Genomic DNA, 19,374 nt, shown 5'->3' on the forward strand with positions numbered 1-19,374 from the left:
ATTTAGATTTTTTGAATGTTAAAGGCAACTGTGGGACACATGTCTCCCTGGAGCAGAAAAACACAAGACAAACACAATTGTAATGTCTAGTAGGGAAGCTTACCATATTTTTTTCCTACTTAGCTCACCAGAGGGTCTTGACGGTCCCTGATAGGCTAAACTTTGAGTGGCTCAAAGCCTGAGACCAGGGTTTGTTAACTATTGGGGCACAGTGCACTCAACAATTGCTTGTAGGACTTATTTTATAGGAAAATATTGTAAGTGTGCATATATATATATATATTCTTTTTTTTTTTTTTTGAGATAGAGTTTCACTCTGTCACCCAGGCTGGAGTGCAGTGGCACAATCTCAGCCCATTGCAACCTCCGCCTCCTGGATTCAAGCAATTCTCTGCCTCAGCCTCTCGAGTAGCTGGCTAATTTTTTTGTATTTTTGGTAGACATGGGGTTTCACTATCTTGGCCAGGCTGATCTTGAACTCCTGACCTCATGATCCACCTGCCTCGGCCTCCCAAATTGCTGGGATTAAAGGCACCCACCACCACGCCTGGCTAATTTTTTTGTATTCTTAGTAGAGATGGGGTTTCACCATCTTGGCCAGGATGATATTGAACTCCTGACCTCATGATCCACCCGCCTCAGCCTCCAAAGTGCTGGGATTACAGGCATGAGCCACTGCGCCCAGCCATGTGCTTATACTTTTATAAATATAAGCTGTTGTTTCCTTCAAAATCATTGTCCACGTACCACTTTTGTAGCATATATGTATATTTTAAAAATCTCACAAATTTACTATTATTTTTTGTCTTCTAGCATGTTTTTGTTGTCCTGACAACTGCTATCCACTTAGTCAGTGTATGGGTTGTCAGCTGAGATAACAAACAAATCAATTCTCATCTTTTAAATTTCTAAGTATTCTCTTAAACTTAATGCAGAGATGGCAGTCTTAGCAGCCAAGGCTTTTGATTTGTAAGAGCTAGAAGCATTCAGAAAGAGGAAAGTTTCTTTTGAGCTCCAAGAGGTCTAAGATCTGAAGGAAGCAAGATCTGTTGTATAGGCCATAAGGAATAGATTAGAGAGAATGCAAAATACATGCAGCAAGAGCCATTTCCTTGTCCCATCCTAGCTAAAAATGCTGGGAGGAGTGGGAGAGACAATACTGAAGGAAGCAAGTAGATGACAGAGTTTCCCCTGTGTCCTGTCTATGGGCTGAACCATAATGGGATTAGGGCTTCTACTGGGTAAAGATGTGTATTCTGACTTTCCCATCTGGAGACATTCCTAGTCTGTAGCCTCTCTGATATACTTTGTATTACAATGACATGGGAGCTTTGAAACAGAAGGAATGCAGGGGCAAAGTGAGGGACGTGCAGGAGGCAACCCAGCCTTCCCATGCAATCAGCAAAAGGGCAGAGGTAAGTTGAGATGGAGAGAAAAAAAAAAAAAGAAAAAACACACTACTGGAAGTTCACACACACTCTTGTGTGTGCAGGAAGTCTAGGTCAACAGAGGGGTAGTGCAACCTAGGATACAGTGTAGACTAGACAGCCAGGGACTGGACAAAAATCCACTTCTCAGAGAATGCCAGTCTAGAACATAGCAATGACCAAGAATTAGATGATTGATGTGTTTTCACCAATGTCTGGCTGTCTCATCATATCCTCATGGGAAAAAAGAACTCTCTCTGGGAAGGCAGGTATGTCTGAAAAAATTCTTATGTGACTGAATCTACCTGGAATTGGCAAGACAAAATTTTCTCCTACTGAGTAGAAGAGAGATCTGAAATAGAACTCAAATTCTGTTACAGGAAAATAAAGGAGGTTCCATTTCTTATACCTGAGTTTGTGGCCTGTGAAAATGCATGACCATTATACAAATATAAAATTTTCCATCTGAGCTGCTACCAATTGCAATACATAATAGTTTTGCATGATGGTTAAGTAATCCTTTAAGTAAATTTGAAGAACATGTTTTGCCCGCAAAAATGGAAAAAAAAAAAATCTAGAAATCTTCTTGCCAAAGTCCAAAGACTTCTAATGAATATTTCAATTCAATGTTGTGAGGCCCTATATTTTTGTTGAATGGTGAAGTAAGTGTGATTCATTAAGCTCTCATTCATTATGAAAATAGACTAGCAAATTATATCCTTTGTAAGTAAAATCATTATGAACATAATTTACAAAATAGATTAAGTTCTTTCATGATCTTTCTAAAGGAAAAGCCAAATAGTTTTAAACACTTTGCAAGGGCATTATCATTTAAAAATCTTAGATCTTACTTGTCGTTAGTTATTTTTTGAAATATTTCTTGGGCAAATATCTAAATTTGGTTGTAATTTGCACAGTATAAAGTATTTTTTATGTGTGCCCCAGAGAATCATGATCACTATGTTTTCGAGTGTAAAAGTAAAAATGAAATTCTGGTTTCTTACTGTATTCAAATGTTCTTTTCTTTTCCTCTCAAATTTGTGTAAGCCTATCTTGCCCCTTAGAGACTGTAACATGATCCTTCATCTCTTCAATTTTTGTATTAAATCATTATTTTTGAACTTGCAAAAGCAACATATAAGTCAGGCAGCAAGTTACAAGTTTAAAATAAGCTGGCTTAACCCTCCATGGGGCTTTAAAATCAGTTATCTACTTAAATTAAGGTAGAAGTCAGAGCTGATTTAGTGTCCTTCTATGCTATGCACACTCACAATACTGTTCATTACCACGAACATGCCGGTACATGTTTGTTTCCCAGGAAAAATAGAGCCCTATTCATTATTCATAGAGGTCCTCCTGTACAGTAAAGACATTCATTCTCTAATGGCTCTATGACTAGGGTGTTGTGAAGCCCAAAGATGTTTTTTTTGGAAGACAGTTTACCAATTAAAAGCAAACAGCATTGGATTGCTTAGTAATGTCCTCAACATTGATTGGCTGTGATTGCAAATGAACATCAGGAGAAATCCAAAGGCACATCTCCGCCTGTTTCTATGCTTGCTTGCTTCAGACACCTCCCTGGAAACAGATCATTAGTAGATGGAACTTCCAACTGGCTAGCTCAGACTTTTTTTTTTTTTTTTTGCTTCAAGTAACTTAAAAAATATACACCAGATTTGCTTTCTCACAAACATTTAATTATTTCCCCCTGAAATGTAATAAAATGTGCGAAGTTAATATAGAAGCAAGTTTTAAAAATGATTGCCTGGAAGTGAGTTCAGAATGTGAAGGCAAATAGACCATATTCTTCAAGTAAAAAAACAATGATGTGTTATATGAAGCTAAATACAATAGAATTCTCTGTGGCTGATAAAGAACATAGGATGTCAGCCTTACATGTTTGATGTAAATTCAGCAAAATTAAGCTTAGATTTTGACTTACAGTAAACAATAGAGATCAAGATCAGTGCTATTTTCCTATCCATAGGTCTAAAAATTATTAATAGTTGGTATTTATTATGCAGGCTGTAAACCCAGAATGTGACACAGTTGGGCTTAATGTGGTCACACAATGGTTAGGAAACTTTCCTCAATGTGGAAGATGGAAGTATGTTTGTGATCATTTTAAGGAATCTAAACTAAAACAAAATCACTTATGCATAAAAATCTTAATTGAAAATGTTGGCATTGACAAAGAATATGCCACAGGTTTGTCTGGCCATATGGCAGAGTTGTTTTCCTGACTTAGTAGAAAGCAGATTTTATTGCTTAGTTCTTGTACTTATTCATACTGATGACTAAGTTGAAGAAACAAATTTTCTTTGTCTTTCTGATGTCTACGTATATTCACTCCAATCATGAAGGGGAATGGTTGGAGTTTGAGAACCTACGTAAATAAGAATGGAATATTTTCTTTTAACTGGCCTAATAGATGACATTCATTATAAAAGAATCAGACATTATAAAAGAATCAGCCTGGTTGTTGGTATGTTACCGGACTGATGTTGTTGACCTGGTTCCATTAGGATTTTTGAGTTTTTCTTTGTAGAATGGTATATTAATAACAACCTGGCTGTTTTCTCCTACCCTGTCTTTCTTTCCTGTTTTTTTTTTTTTTTTTTTTTCTTTTTTAGACAGAGTCTCATTCTGTCACCCAGGCTGGAGTGCAGTGGTATGATCTCAGCTCACTGCAACCTCTGCCTACAGAGTTCAAGCAATTCTCCTGCCTTAGCCTCCTGAGTAGCTGGGACTACAAACTCGTACCACCACGCCCAGCTAATTTTTGTATTTTTAGTAGAGATAGGGTTTCACCATGTTGGCCAGGCTGGTCTTGAACTCCTGATCTCGTGATCCACCCGCCTTGGCCTCCCAAAGTGTTGGGATTACAGGCGTGAGCCACCATGCCAGGCCCTCTCCTACCCTTTCTTATGACCAAACAATAGTCATTTTTAGGGCTTCTAACTGGGATGTATGTGACTATAGCCAATGAATAGAGAAAAGCTAACTGAAATGATACTGCCTTATGGTATAACAAGAAAACAAATAAATTTGATTGAATTCCATATACAACTAGATTAAGCAGACAATCCATTCAAAATTTTCACTCTAATTTTTTTTGCTAGTATCTATGGTAATTTACAATAATGTTGAATGAATTTAATTATTGTATTTTGAAGTTATTAGAAAACTTCCCAAATTAAAAGCTTTGAGTATGCTATTTAATCTTAGAATATTCAGATTGGTTTCAATTATTAAAAGTAATGTCATATCAATATATCATCATAGATAGCAAGGTTTAGTCATATTAGTATCATAAAATTTCTTGTTTTTTTCTAATCAAACAAGTCAAACAATTTTGTAATTTGTTTATCTAATTAATTTTTTGTTTTCATCTTCTTATGTTAGTTTATATTAAAATTTTTAAAAAGCTTCATCAAAAAATTATATCTTTCTGCTCCTTCTGAGCAAGTGCCTTCTAAGCTGATGTTGCATAGAAAACAGTTACAAGAGCAGAGGCCTGCAGGTAGTAGGAAATAAAAACAATATTTTATGGGATTTCCCATAAAATATTCCCATAAAATTTTATCAGTGTTTTCCGAAAACTAAGTCTGTCATACTGCCTATTTAAGGTCAAAATAATTAATGATAGATAATTAACTCAGGGCCTTTAAATCTGTGAAACCATTTTAATAAAGAGTAAATGTTCCATTGACGAAAGTTAGCATCATGTGAAGAGCTATTCCCTACCGAATAAGCCTGTGTTGTTATCCACTTGCCTTAAGGAATGCCATTGTTTATGATGCCAGATGATCCAAAAACTATGCAAAGCTTCATTCATCCTTCACAAAAGCCAAACAACCAGAATAATGACTGGCAAGAAGCATGGTTTTAATAATCCAGGTATGTCAAATTTACTGCTTAGCTACAGAATCATCTCTCATAACATTAATATCTGAATTTATTACAAGTAAGACAAAGTTAGACGATCTTTTATTAACTACAAAAATGCAAGTTTATTCATTTGTGATAGGTTTTTCACCTTTGTCACTCTTACATTTACATATCTGATTTGGAAACACTTCAAAAATGTGTGAGCTTCAAATAATGGCATTGTCAAACGCATCTATTAATATTGTGAGCTTTCAAGTCAAAATGAAACTCTTCCTGCTATGCAATAAACTTTCCTAATGATGTTATGAAATGATGCTTAGCCAGTAGTACATTTGTCAAGATTGTTCCAAGGCATAGTCTTAACAGCAATTTTTGAAAGTAAATATTTGGTTACTCAATATTTAAATATATTTAATACCTAAGATGCAGTTCTAGGCATGAAAATCACTTAGAATCAATGAAGAGTAGACTCCTGGGTCATTAATATATATGAAAATTTAAAAATAGTATTTTATTTAATTTTAGTTTTTGAGATGGGCTCTTACTGTCACCCAGGCTGGAATGCAGTGTACTATCACCACTCACTGCACCCTTGACCTCCCAGGCTCTGGTGATCCTCCCACCTCAGCTTCCCAAGTAGCTGGGATTATAGGTGCACCCCACCACACCCAGCTAATTTTTGTGTATTTTGTAGAAATAGGATTTCGATATGTTGCCCAGGCTGGTCTCAAACTCCTGGCCTCAAGTACTGGGATTATAGGTGTGAGCCACTGCACCTGGCCTGAAAATAGTATTTTAAATCATTGTGATATCTTAATACATTTTCTATTCTGTGTCCTTGACTATTGATAGTAGTATTTTAGGTAACGATGAGTAAATCTTAAGATTACATGGAATATTTTTATTGTTTAAGTTTCTGACATATATGAAGACTAAACATAATGAAATAATTAGAGTCCTTTCAATTCTCTTGGATAAACCCTGTCATAACTTTTAGGAGAAAATCTGATTAAGTAGATCACATGATTCCCTTCTTTGAAGCCAAACAGTTCTGGCTTCAGAGTCTTAGAAGAATATTGCAAGACAAGAAGAATCTGCTGCCCCATGGTGTTCGGTTTTCCCCCCAAGAGATCATTAGTAACCTAGTTTGTTCTCAGCTGCCCTAAAGATATAATTTTAATTGGTTTATATTAGCACTAGGTATATGTTTAAGGCTCAATAAATGTTAAATGAACTCTTAGTATTTCATTGGATATAAACCATAAGATGGAAATGAAAGATTTTCACCATTTCTGGTCATTATTCACCCAGGTTTACCTTTTCTTTCTCTGTAACTCAGCAACCTTCCCATTATCCAGGCACCTGGCAGAGCTACTGTTGTTAAATTTCTGACAGCTTTTTCATTACAGGCCCTGTTTTTCAAGAGGCAGGTTAACTAAGCGATTTTGATTTGTGCCAAGCTGAGATGTGGAATAGACACTTGAAGTCCATTCTCCTGTTTTCCTAAGATTTTATTTGAAGTTATTTGTCCTACTTTGATCTAAAAAATACTAAGAAAAAACTAAAATTCACCCATTATTTTCATTCATGATTTTTATAACTGAGCAAAAGGATGATAAATTCTGTTGTAGCTCTGCTTTTTATTTTTTTATAAACCCAAGGCTTTTAAAAAATTAACACAAGACATTTCATACTTCAGAGTTATTATTTTATTCAGAAACATATTAACAGCCAATTGTTTTACTTACATGAGATAGGGTAAGACCTTTTCACTTTGTAAAACATGAACCAAATGCTATAATTTGTATTTATGTTAAACGTGTGACATGTTCATGTCAAAACAATATTTTTTGTCTCATAACCAAGGACTCATCTTTACTGTAGAAAACATGAAAAATGCAGATAAGAGAAAAAAAATTTAAAATCAACCAACCCAGTAAGATCATATTGGATTTCATTCTCTTTTTATGTCCACTCATTCTTCCCTGAAGTTTTAGAAACTTCTGGAAAGCATTCCCGACTACCTCTCTGCCCCTTCCACATACAGTTACCACATTCTAATCAGTTTTACCTGATATTTCCATATTCTTTCCAGCTACTTCACACACAATTCCATGTGGTTTAGCATCCACCCAGTTTACTATACTAAAATGTTTCTCTCAAAATTTCCAGTAAGCTTCCTTATCATTGTCCAAGTACCATTATCTCCATCTCTTTCTTGTCCACTGCAATTTGCTTTATGTTTGAAAATCTCCTCACCTGGGTTCCACGATGCTACCTCATGTTTTTGTTCTCTTCTTACCTTTGCAACTATTCACTGTCTCTTGCCTTTAAATTTTCTTATTATTCATTGAGTTTGGTGTATAGGTTAAGTTGCTTTTACTTGTAAACAGTAGAATAACCAACTAACAATGGCGTAAACAACAGGATATTTATTGATTATTTAACAAGAAGTCCAGAAGTTGGAAGTCCTAAGGCTGGTTTGGTGACTCAAATAGGAACTCAAGGTTCTTTGCATCCCTCCATTGTCATTGTCTGTCTTCTAGCAATGTCTTGTCTCTTACGCAAAAGATGGCTGTGTAGCTCTAAGAAGGCAGGAGGCTGAGGCAAAATGGCCCTTCTGCTCCTTTAATCAGGGAAAACACCTTTTTTTTTTTTTTTCAGAAATCTCCATAAATCACATTGGCTAGAAATGGGTCTTACACCCACCCCTACACCAGGGAAAAGTGCTAATTGTGATTCATCCCTTGGTGGTGAGCACAATGCCCCCTGACATAATCAGTCTTAGAGAAGCAAAAAAGAAAGGGCGATGGCTGTGGGATATGTGACTGACAGGGGCTGCACGACTTGTCTGTCACCTATGGCTGCTCTTCAAGACTGCGTCTATTTTTCTCTACAACTGAAAGTCTCTGAGGTTCCATTCACGTGATGCCCAAAACGGGTTGTTGTGAAAACCAGCTGGGATGTGAAAGTACTGTATAAACAGGAGTTGTATTGTCTTTTATTAAACATACCATATTTTCCTAATGAGATGCAATCTTTTTTTTTGTTTTGTTTTTGTTGTTGTTTGTTTCGTTTTGTTTTTTTTTTTGAGACAGAGTCTCACTCTTTCTCCCAGGCTGGAGTGCAGTGGCGTGATCTCGGCTCACTGTTACCTCCACCTCCAGGGTTCAAAGGATTCTCCTGCTTTAGCCTCCCACGTAGCTGGGACTGCAGGCACATACCATCACAGCAGCGAATTTTTTGTATTTTTAGTAGAGAAGGGGTTTCGCCATGTTGGCTAGCCTGGTCTCTAACTCCGAAGCTCAGGCAAGCCACTCTCCTTAGCGTCCCAAAGTGGTAGGATTACAGGCGTGAGCCACCACACCCAGCAGAGACACAATCTTAAAATAAATATTTAGTAATTCTTCTTGTGTATTGAACCAAGCACCAACTCATGCCGATCCTTTCCTCAGAATCTATCTACATCTTTCCATTTTCCATCGTCCTATTCTAGGTATCCGTTTACCTCATGCTATTTGTTTGCTTTTTTTTTTTTGAGACGGAGTCTCCCTCTGTCACCCAGGCTGGGGTGCAGTGGCGGGATCTCGGCTCACTGCAAGCTCCGCCTCCCGGGTTCTCGCCATTCTCCTGCCTCAGCCTCCTGAGTAGCTGGGACTACAGGCGCCCGCCACCACACCCGTCTAATTTTTTGTATTTTTAGTAGAGACGGGGTTTCACTGTGTTAGCCAGGATAGTCTCGATCTCCTGACCTCGTGATCTGCCCGCCTCGGCCTCCCAAAGTGCTGGGATCACAGACGTGAGCCACCGCGCCCGGCCTTTTTTTTTTTTTTTTTTTTTTTTTTTGAGACGGAGTTTCTTTCTTGTTGCCCAGTCTGGAGTGCAATGGCACGATCTCGCCTCACTGCAACCTCTGCCTCCCAGGTTCAAGTGATTCTCCTGCCTCAGCCTCCCGAGGAGCTGAGATTACAGGCACGTGCCAGCACGCCCAGCTAATTTTGTATCTTCAGTAGAGACGGGGTTTCTCCATGTTGGTCAAGCTCGTCTCAAACTCCCGACCTCAGGTGATCTGCCTGCCTCGGCCTTCCAAAGTGCTGGGATTATGGGCATGAGCCACCGTGCCTGGCCTCGTTTGCTTCCTCTTGTATGGCATTTATCCATATTCTTTTTTCCTACTACACACAATATGAATGCTACAGCTAGGATTCCAGCCATTAGCTGACCTTTTTGTCTAAACCAGATGCCTGCTCCTCCATATGACCTCTCTCCCGTCTGGTCAGGCCTCTTCCAGGAACTTCCATAACATTCCATTCTCATTCCAATCCCTTGTCTAGGCTCGTGCTGTGGCTCTGTGTTAACTGGAATGTTTGACTTTGTCTCTTACACCACTGCAAACAGTGTGACATTACTCAACAAATGGACCAGGCAGGGTTAAGGTCACCAGTAAAGCAAGTTATCTAATTCTTTGGTCTGACTTGAGTTCACAAACCTACCCTAAACTATTTGACACTGCCGATGGAATTAAACTAATCTATTTAGTCATTCGTTTCATGTAATATCTTTGCCACAAATCCTAAGATCATTTTATAAGTATAGGGACGGTGTGCAATAGTCTAGTGCTATAAAGTTGTATTGAGTGCTCATTCAATACTTAACAATTAGCTGATCTTCAAATAATTTAAAACCACATATACTATGCTTTTACCCATTCTTCCTTTACCTCCATTTAAAATAATGAATTATCTGCTATACTGAGTCAGGGTAAATTACAATGAGTCCCAGGATAAGGTGGTAGGACAGGAAGTGTGTGTTTTTACCCTCTTCCTCTGGAGTGCATAATGCTTTACTATGATACAAAGAGAAGTTTGAAGGAAGTCACGTTGTCAAATATCACAGAAGTAATAACTTGACTGCAATTCCTGAGCCTATCAACCTCACCGTTTGTCCACAAACATACCAGAATATATTTTATCTTGATTTCCGACTTGAGGGAAAATAAGTTCAGTGATTTAAGATCTGCCAGTTAGCATAAATATTGTGAAAGCAAAAAACTGTGCTAAAATTTTAAGAGAAAAAAAGTTAAGTGTGTTGCGTTTTCAGAAAGATTTAGCTATGGAGTTTTTTTTTTTTTTTGGTTTTGTTTTGTCTTGACCTATGAGTTTGAAGAAGACAAAGTGGCTCTGTAAATAAGTCGACTTCATTTTTAAAGCGTTTGGAAAGGTTAAATGAGGTTGAATCTTGAGAGTCTTTTTGGTGGTTAGGAGAGGGGGAATTTATTAAAGAGAGGAAGACAATGTACCTAATATGTTGTGATGATAATGACAAACTGAAAGATTTAAACTTCATGAGTCATTCTGGTCATTCATATCATCATCAGGAAAACATCTTCATGTGTAGCTTCATAGGTGAGCTCCACAAAACTGGGCATTACCTTGTAGTAGTTTGTGAATAATGTGCTGACCTATGAGACATAGCCACGTAAGTGAGTAAACACTATTATTATTATTATTTTGTCTTGGTTTTCATTAAACTATCTTAGTAGTTTCAGGAGCTCTGGGTTTCAACACACACTTCTGCCAGCTGACTTTAGTGCGTCCATTAGCATAACAAAGTCAATTAGGCAAACCTGAATTTTCACTTTTATCCTGTTCACAGAACATCAGTGTAAATGGAGACAGGAAGAAGAAATTGGATTGATTCTCCACTTGAGAATTATGTTAACTTGGAAGAAAATGTTAAGTCTACTATGTGAGGGCATCTAGTGAGAGGGAAGGAATCACCTCCCTTCCCCCATTATGTCCCTTTATGCAGCTCTGACCCTTGTGCTCTCCTTTTCTTGTTGCTTCTGTGGTCTGGTTGTTAGCTTTCCCGATCCTCTACACATTGGAAACCTAAGCATAATGATTTCTGATCGAAGGCTATGAGATATTTGAAATAAAAAAAGGGGAAATTGTTGAGTCTAGAACCAAACCTTTAAAAATTAAGAACTACCAGTCTGTAATGTGTGCCTTTAGAAAAAAACAAAGTCAAACAGAAATTAGGCAACTAGTTAGAGCCGTGATTGTGCTCTGCCACCCATGAACTCCCGTATATGACTATTTCCACTCTGGCTTTGTGTTTCAGTAGGTCAGGGACACATATTAAGAGCAACAATTGGAACTGCGTTATCCTTTACCTCCATAAGAATAGCTTAATAAGATGTTAATGACTTAAAATTACCTTGTCTTTCTAGATTGTTTATTGATGTCATTTCAGATAGGTATAAAGGATGTGAAGTGAATAAGAAAATAGGTACGTTTCTTTTTCTTTTTTTTCCCCTTTCTACCGACTAGGAAGAGATCCAGTCCAGGTTTTGCCTTTGACTCGGCCTGTGAATTTCGGCTGTGCAATGTGTAGCACGTTTCTTTCTCCCCCCTCCTTTCTCCTTCCCTCTTGCCTCCAGTGACTGTCTCCAGGATTTCTCTCTTCCTATTTCAGGAGGACTCTCACAGGCTCCCACAGCCTGTGTTAAGCTGAGGTTTCCCCTAGATCTCGTATATCCCCAACACATACCTCCACGCACACACATCCCCAAGAACCTCGCGCTCACACCAACAGACACACGCGCGCACACACACTCGCTCTCGCTTGTCCATCTCCCTCCCGGGGGAGCCGGCGCGCGTTCCCACCTTCGCCGCACACTGCGGCGAGCCGAGCCCGCAGCGCTCCAGGATTCTGCGGCTCGGAACTCGGATTGCAGCTCTGAACCCCCATGGTGGTTTTTTAAACACTTCTTTTCCTTCTCCTCCTCGTTTTGATTGCACCGTTTCCATCTGGGGGCTAGAGGAGCAAGGCAGCAGCCTTCCCAGCCAGCCCCTGTTGGCTTGCCATCCTCCATCTGGCTTATAAAAGTTTGCTGAGCGCAGTCCAGAGGGCTGCGCTGCTCGTCCCCTCGGCTGGCGGAAGGGGGTGACGCTGGGCAGCGGCGAGGAGCGCGCCGCTGCCTCTGGCGGGCTTTCGGCTTGAGGGGCAAGGTGAAGAGCGCACCGGCCGTGGGGTTTACCGAGCTGGATTTGTATGTTGCACCATGCCTTCTTGGATCGGGGCTGTGATTCTTCCCCTCTTGGGGCTGCTGCTCTCCCTCCCCGCCGGGGCGGATGTGAAGGCTCGGAGCTGCGGAGAGGTCCGCCAGGCGTACGGTGCCAAGGGATTCAGCCTGGCGGACATCCCCTACCAGGAGATCGCAGGTAAGCGCGGGCGCGCTGCAGGGGCAGGCTGCAGCCCTCGGCTGCCGCACGTCCCACTGGCCGCCCGGCGTCCCCTTCCTTCCCCCTGTTGCTGAGTTGGTGCTCACTTTCTGCCTCCGCTCTACGGGACTCCGCGTCTCCGTGTTGGGCGGCGGATGCTCCTGCGGCTTCTTCGGCGGGGGAAGGTGTGCGTCTCCGCCGCCTCATTGTGTGCACACGCGGGAGCACCCTGGCTCCCGCCTCCCGCTGCTCTCGCGCCCTTCTACCCCTTAGTTGATGGCTCAGGCCCGGCTGGCCAGGGAGCCCGGGTCACTCCGGCGCGGCTGCAAGGCGCAGACGGAGAGCCGAGCCGGACGCTCACTCCGCGCTCTGGTTCGGGCAAACTTGGAAGAACTGCGACCGCAGTTTGCCCAGCGCCACAGTTTGAGTGGCGCCTTCTCCACTCCCGCCCTTGCGCCGGCAGGGGCGGTGGAGAGACGCGGAGGGCTCCCCCAGCCCCTCTCTCCCCTATCCCTGTCCTCCGGGCGACAGAGCGCCCCGCGCTCGGGCCGGGGGCGGGCAAGGCTGGGAGGGACTCTCGCCGGGGACCTGGCCTCTGGACGCCGGCATTTCAAGGCTGGTTTGGGGACTTCACGGGCTGCCTGTTTCAGATGTGGGGCGGGCTTTCCCGTTAGGGTTCCTCAGTGCTTCCCCAGTTGCCGTTGGCCACTCAGGGCTCGGGGACACCCTGCCACCCGGTCTGGAGCTGGCCTCGTCTGCCAGCGAACAGTCAACTTTAGCGGGTGGCTCAGCTGGGGATTCGGGTCCGGGTTCGGGGGTCCCGTGTCCCCCGCAGGCTCGGCCACTGGCATTGCTCCACCAAGAGCTTGAGAGCGCCCACCCTTTCTCTCGGCGCCAGTGTGTGTAGCACTTGGTCTCCGACAACTTGCGCGGCAGTCTGGGTGCTTGTTTTCCGGCTCTTAGCTCCAACCGAATCCGAGCTTCTCTGGGGCTCTGTGAATGAAACGTGTCGGGGAGAGATAATCCTTTGGCTGCTAAAGAACAGAACTGAGAGAGGCCGAGGGAGGCCAGGAGATGCTGCGAGGGCGCGGGCTGCTCAAACCGGGCAGCTGAAGTCCTTAGTGACCTCAGATCGTCAAGTCAAAACGCTGAATTTCCATCAGCCTCTGTCTGCTTTTTGCCAAATAACTGGTGGATGGATGAAAAACATTTTGCAGATATCTTAGAACATCACAGTTTCGATACGTTGAGGAATTACTATTTTCTTATGATTTTCAAGCTGTAGAAGTGAGGGTTTTTACTTACACTGAAATGAACACATTTAAATAAATTTGAGCATTGCCAAAGGGGGGGAAAAAAGAGGCGCAAATTACCACGCTCATTATATAGAAGGAGCTTTTTCAGTTCAGAGCCAGACATTCCCTTTGCTGAGTCTAAGTTAGAATCTGTGGTGAATTATAAGGCTACTTTTCTATCCTTGTTACTTCTTCCTTCTTTTCCAGAACTCCTTAATTTGTTAATCAATGAATAGAGAGCGACTGTCCCCACAGCTCCTTAAGTTTCTTAACTCTCCTTCTCCTTTGTCTACTGTTATTTCATTCTTTTTAATTAATTGATAAGGATCAGCTTCGCTTTTTTTTCCCTCCCCAAATCTCAGGGAATTCAACTTTTTAAAAGGTTTATAGTATGGATCACTTCTTCTAGGAACTTTTCCTCCTTTAATCTGGGCTTTTTCAAACGGTATCTTTTAAGCACACAGATATTTCCCAACATGATTTCAGATAAGATATCTCAAAGAAGAAAATAGTTAGGTATTTTAAAATTGCTTCGGTATTCTTTAGCGGATAATGGGACTCTCAGGAGACTAGAGTTCATCCTCAGCATCAGGCACATCTCTTTAATATCAAAGTGAAGATTTTCAGTGTAAAACAATTTCTGTAGTCACCATGAATGTTTGTTGAGAACATTCCCAGGGGTTCATGTAAATTCTTCGGTGGATATTTAACTAAAGAGGTTTTTGTTTTTGTTTTTGGTTTCCTCCCCACCTTTTTACAATTACAGTGTTTGCTTATTAGCTATGAATTTCTAAAATGTGTGCACTTTTTTTTTTTTTAACTCACCTACTTTCCATGAGTAAGGGCATACTGTTAACTTTGCTTTAAGCCTTGTGTCCTTTGATGCTGGTAGACATAATCAAGATGCAGGTCACCACAGGGTCAGAGGCACATTTAATAGGAAAATAATGAATTGAAAGATAATTGTGTTTTTTAAGGGTATACTTGTTTTTTCAAAATCAACTTTACTTAATGCTACCTATTGCTGTTTTAATAATCACTTAGGAAATATACCCTGTTGTTACAGGAACACACTCTATCTCTCCTCCCTAGTTCTTGATACTGTTTACATTTAATTATCTAGTGTAAGTGGTTATCTTTTCTTAAACTCTTTTTTATCCTTTGCCTTGATTGGGCATCTAATGGTTTGCTTGAAGAATTTCATGTGTCTTCAATCTGCCAGGGCACATAAATTTAAAAGAATTGCTGTTCAGACTTCAGATTCATGACAGCTGTTTCTAATTGAAAGCTACTTGCAGGTAGCTTGCTTAGTGAAATAACTTGAGAAGTAATAAGGACATTATGTTTCATCATGACATTATCAAAGTTTTACTCAGAACTCACAATTGTGAAATAGTGTTGCCCTTTTCTATTCTAGGATAGAATGGAAACCCAACAGATGAGGAAGTATCACAGGTAATATATAAAGTTATGCTTTCAGAGAATGCTTGGGAAGGAGGAGGCCTTCAAGGGGCAGTTTGCACCATCAGTCTTCACTCAGCACTGATTTTAAACCATGGCAAGGAGATCAGATAGACTCCATTTATCCTTGTTTGAAAAACTTCCAAAGGAGTAGACTCTTGATCCCCTTTCAGCAATCCATTCTAATATTTAGCAATTCTTGTGGTATAGAAATGTTTCCAGATATCTAGCCAAAAGCCTTCACAATATGCTTGCTTATTTTTTTCTTGTTCTATCCTCTGGGAAGATACTGAGCAGTGAATCATCAGGTTCTTTGTTAGGAGAGTTATTCTCATCAAAGGTCAGTGTGAAACATTCTAGTCTTTCCTCATTCATCAGAATTATGACCTAAGTTTCCAATCCTCCTCATGTTGGTGGCTCTAAACTTCTAAAGGAACTCTACCACTGAAAATAGCACCTGCTTAAAACTCTGGGAAATTCAGAGAATGTTGTTTCAGGCTTACTCTGCCACTGTTTTATGCCTTGAGTCTTGCTAGGATCATTAATTATAATACTTTGTAGTTAACAGTGACTTATTGGCCTACATGATCATGTTTTCATTACTTATGTAATGTGACATTATTTAACAATCTCTTATATAGAATTTACTATGTGCCCATCACCGACTTAAAAATTATTACCTTTATAATATCACCTTACTGAATTCTTCCAATAACTTAGTAGATACTACACATTAACCCCATTTTATAGATAAAAAGGCTGTGTGACAGGAACTTTAATAAACTTACCTAAGGGTGACTCAACTAGTAAGTAATGAGGCTGCAGTTCAAACCCAGGCACTCTGACTCCAGGGTCTATATACCTAACTTGGCTCACTGCCTTACAGTATTAAACATTCACCATTTATTTTGAATGAATGCATGCAAAATCTATTCTTTCCTCATTTCATATATATAGATATAGTCTGGTATTATTAATCACTATATACATATATGTATCCCTTCCAGTTTTGCATGCTAAATACGTTTCGATTTTGTTCCAACGTCTCTAATTCTCAATATCACTTTGACTTTGGATTTTGTATTCTCAGGAATTGGCCATGCTACCACCATTAAATGGTTCATGCGTTTATGCCTTTTTCTGAACGTTTTCTGGCAAGATATAGTTACATAAAACACAGAAACTAAAGTACATGTCTTGGTTTCTTTCAGTATACTAGGCCTATTGAAATATTGGGTTAGTCCAACAAAGCTCTTGCTGGAAAGTTATTCATGGGGCTAGAGGGAGTAAGAACATTTATCTCCACAGATTAGAAAAAAAAAAATGTAACTAGCTCTGTTTTCAATATTTATTTTGCAACTTTTTCTGTCCCAGGTATTTTGAGAGTTGGGTTACAGCTGGATATTAAAAAAGCACTAAACTCTTCATCTATTTGATATTAATTTATCAAGTATTTATCTAAAAATCTACAGTTTAAAAAGATTATTTGCTTGTTTCAAAATACATAATGTTTCCTTTTCACTGACCTTTGCCCAGTGGGCGTTCCTTTCTCTGGAAACCTCTCGTTCTGTCTGCTCCCCCAGCAAACCAACTAATTTAATACATTTACAATTTACACAACTTTTTTTTTTCCAGTTTCCATGGAGATATCACATTAACTTAAATGGAAAACAGTGTTTGGTAACTCTTACTCTTTAAAGCCACAGTAAATATCGTAGTTTGAGATAAATTGTTTAATTTCTGTTTATCTGCCTGGTTCAAAGATTTCTTATTTCTTTGCCCCCTGTTTAGTTAGCTGATTTCTTTAAAAGTTTTTGGAAGGACAGTGTAAGTCACAAATGAGTGAGGTGAACTTCAATTTTTGTTTTTTGTAATGATTCTACAAGTCACTAGATTTCTAAAAGAATCACATTAATTCCAGGTATCAAAGCAATTTAAAAGTTGGGCTATTAGAAGTGCCACTTGTTAAACTCTTGATTTGGGAATTAATTTTAGAGCGATTGTGAGTTATCTTAGCTGATTTAATTAGAGGATAATATGTCATCGTTGGGAACAAGAGTTCATTTGAGTTGACTGATATACTTTTTTACATAAAATATCTCTCAACTGCATTGTATCTTAATAATAGCTTGTGAGTAGAAATATAGGCCACTGTCAAAATTGATTTAAAATGTACAGCATTATGTTCTTTAAGTATTATGGCATAAAGATTGTGCCATAAATTATGTAAGAAAGTGACTAGTGTTCTTTTAAAATTATGGATGAAATTTACGAACACTTATAAAACACAAAATTATTGAGTAGTTTTAACCTAAAATGACCTAACTTCAATCACTAGTTTTGTATAGAAATATGAGTTTAGGGTAAACATTATAATAAATTAATTGCTTTAAAAATGATTTTAATCTTTTGATCTTATATTGAAACCCACAAAAATAACAGTATAAGAACAACCTTTACCCCCACTTAATTCACATCTTTCAAATTACTTCTAGAAAGGCCAGTAAGGTGATTTAGATTTATCTTGCCAGTATAAACAGTGATTTAATATTCTTTTAAACTTGGTGATTGTATTTCTTTACAGACTAAATTCTGCTATGTTAAATTCTTGAGCTGGTACATAATTTAACTTTAAATATTTTCATAGATTTCTCCAGTATTATTCAATTTTCGATGATATATATAGTAGAGTTTGAAAGTACTATTGACTCCCTGGGATCATATATTTGTAATAAAGGGTTTCATAGTGGTGAGACTTGCGTAAATATTTTAAAATTCTAATAATCCTGGATGAAAATATCTAAGAATTTTTAATAACCATGGATGAAAAATATGTTTTAAATGAATGTGCCAGTTAGTAGCCAAAAAAAAAAAGAAAAATCAAAATTTGGTTTCACACTTTCACATTATTCAGGTTATTGGGTATTTTAATAACCCATTCTCTCTTTCTTCTAGGCATTTTTTCTTCATGCAATGAGTATTTATTGTATACCTACTATGGGTAAGTCATTGTACCAGGTTCTGGGGGTAGAACCCCAGGGAATTTGAATCCCAGCAGGGAAGCAGAAATTAAGGACACCATTCACAATGAATTAATTGCAACTGAGATAAATGCATAGCACTGAGGACACCTGGCACTGTGAAAGCATTTTATAGGAGCATTTGATCAAATCAGAGGCAGAATAATGGGATCTGAAGCATGGGCGCCCTTCAGTAAGGAAGCAGGAGTGTGGAAGGGGCACAAATTTCCTGTGTGGTGAGAATACCCTGCAAACGTGAGGAGGGTTCCAGTCCCTGGGGAGACTGGTCAGTGAGTGGGGAGAGGGGTGTGGGAGACTGGAGAAGGGGGCCCAAAGGTCAGGTTAATGACTTACATAGACGGAAATAATCCAAAGGTAACTCCTGCTTCTTGACCCTAAGTTGTTCCCTTTTTCACAGCAGACCTGAACCTTTAGCTAAAAAGCCCAGTAGTGCTAAAGTCAAGTTTCTACACATCCAGTTGTTTCAAATATAGCACAAGGAAGCAGATTTTTAACCATTTAGAGCATGTTTGCCTTGTGCGCTCTGTAAAACTGTACCTGTCTGCTAGCCATATGTAAGACAACCCTGGGGTGATCAAAGACTCCTAGCTGCTGCAGCCCTTAGCAGCTCTCTGGCCCTGAGGCTGTCTACCCTGTTGCTGATGACATTGCCTGGGTCATAATGCCCTTCTCCCCTGGGAGTTCCTTGACCTTCTGCCCTTTTGGGTGGTGGCCCGTTTGTTAGCCCTGCAAGGTCTCATGCTGTGAGGGACTTTCCTTCACGTGCAACCAAAGTGTCTTCCAAATTAAGCTCACTGTGTGCTACTGCCAACTGGGGGTCATGTCGTCCTCCCCCACCCCCATCAGCCCTGACATCCCTCAAACTCACTACAGTGACTTTGGCCTTTAGCCTGAGTCCCTTAAGAAGCTGTTGAATAAGTGTTTTAATCAGGATTGGATACAGTTTTGAAATATTACATTGGTTGCTCTATAGAGAAAGGATTGAGGGGAAAAAACATACAGGAAAAGGAGGAGAGGCTAGCTAGGACTAGAG

General features: G+C 39.8%; 1 protein-coding gene across 2 annotated transcripts in view; it reads left to right on the forward strand.

The window, feature by feature from the left end:
* The first annotated feature begins 1,488 nt into the window (after window positions 1-1,488).
* GPC6 (glypican 6) overlaps window positions 1,489-19,374 on the forward strand; it is a 1,199,462-nt gene continuing 1,181,576 nt past the window's right edge. Inside the window, exons 1-2 of one of the 2 annotated variants that reach the window (XM_055360577.2) lie at window positions 1,489-1,696; window positions 5,210-5,327. In XM_055360577.2, coding sequence (XP_055216552.2) covers window positions 5,234-5,327 — 94 coding nt within the window. In that variant the 5' untranslated portion in view covers window positions 1,489-1,696; window positions 5,210-5,233. Of the gene's footprint in view, window positions 1,697-5,209; window positions 5,328-11,651; window positions 12,545-19,374 lie in introns of those variants that run through there. The other variant, XM_004054645.5, reaches the window with a different exon arrangement.

The sequence above is a fragment of the Gorilla gorilla genome, chromosome 14 (assembly GCF_029281585.2).
Source record: "Gorilla gorilla gorilla isolate KB3781 chromosome 14, NHGRI_mGorGor1-v2.1_pri, whole genome shotgun sequence".
NCBI classification, from domain to species: Eukaryota; Metazoa; Chordata; class Mammalia; order Primates; family Hominidae; genus Gorilla; species Gorilla gorilla.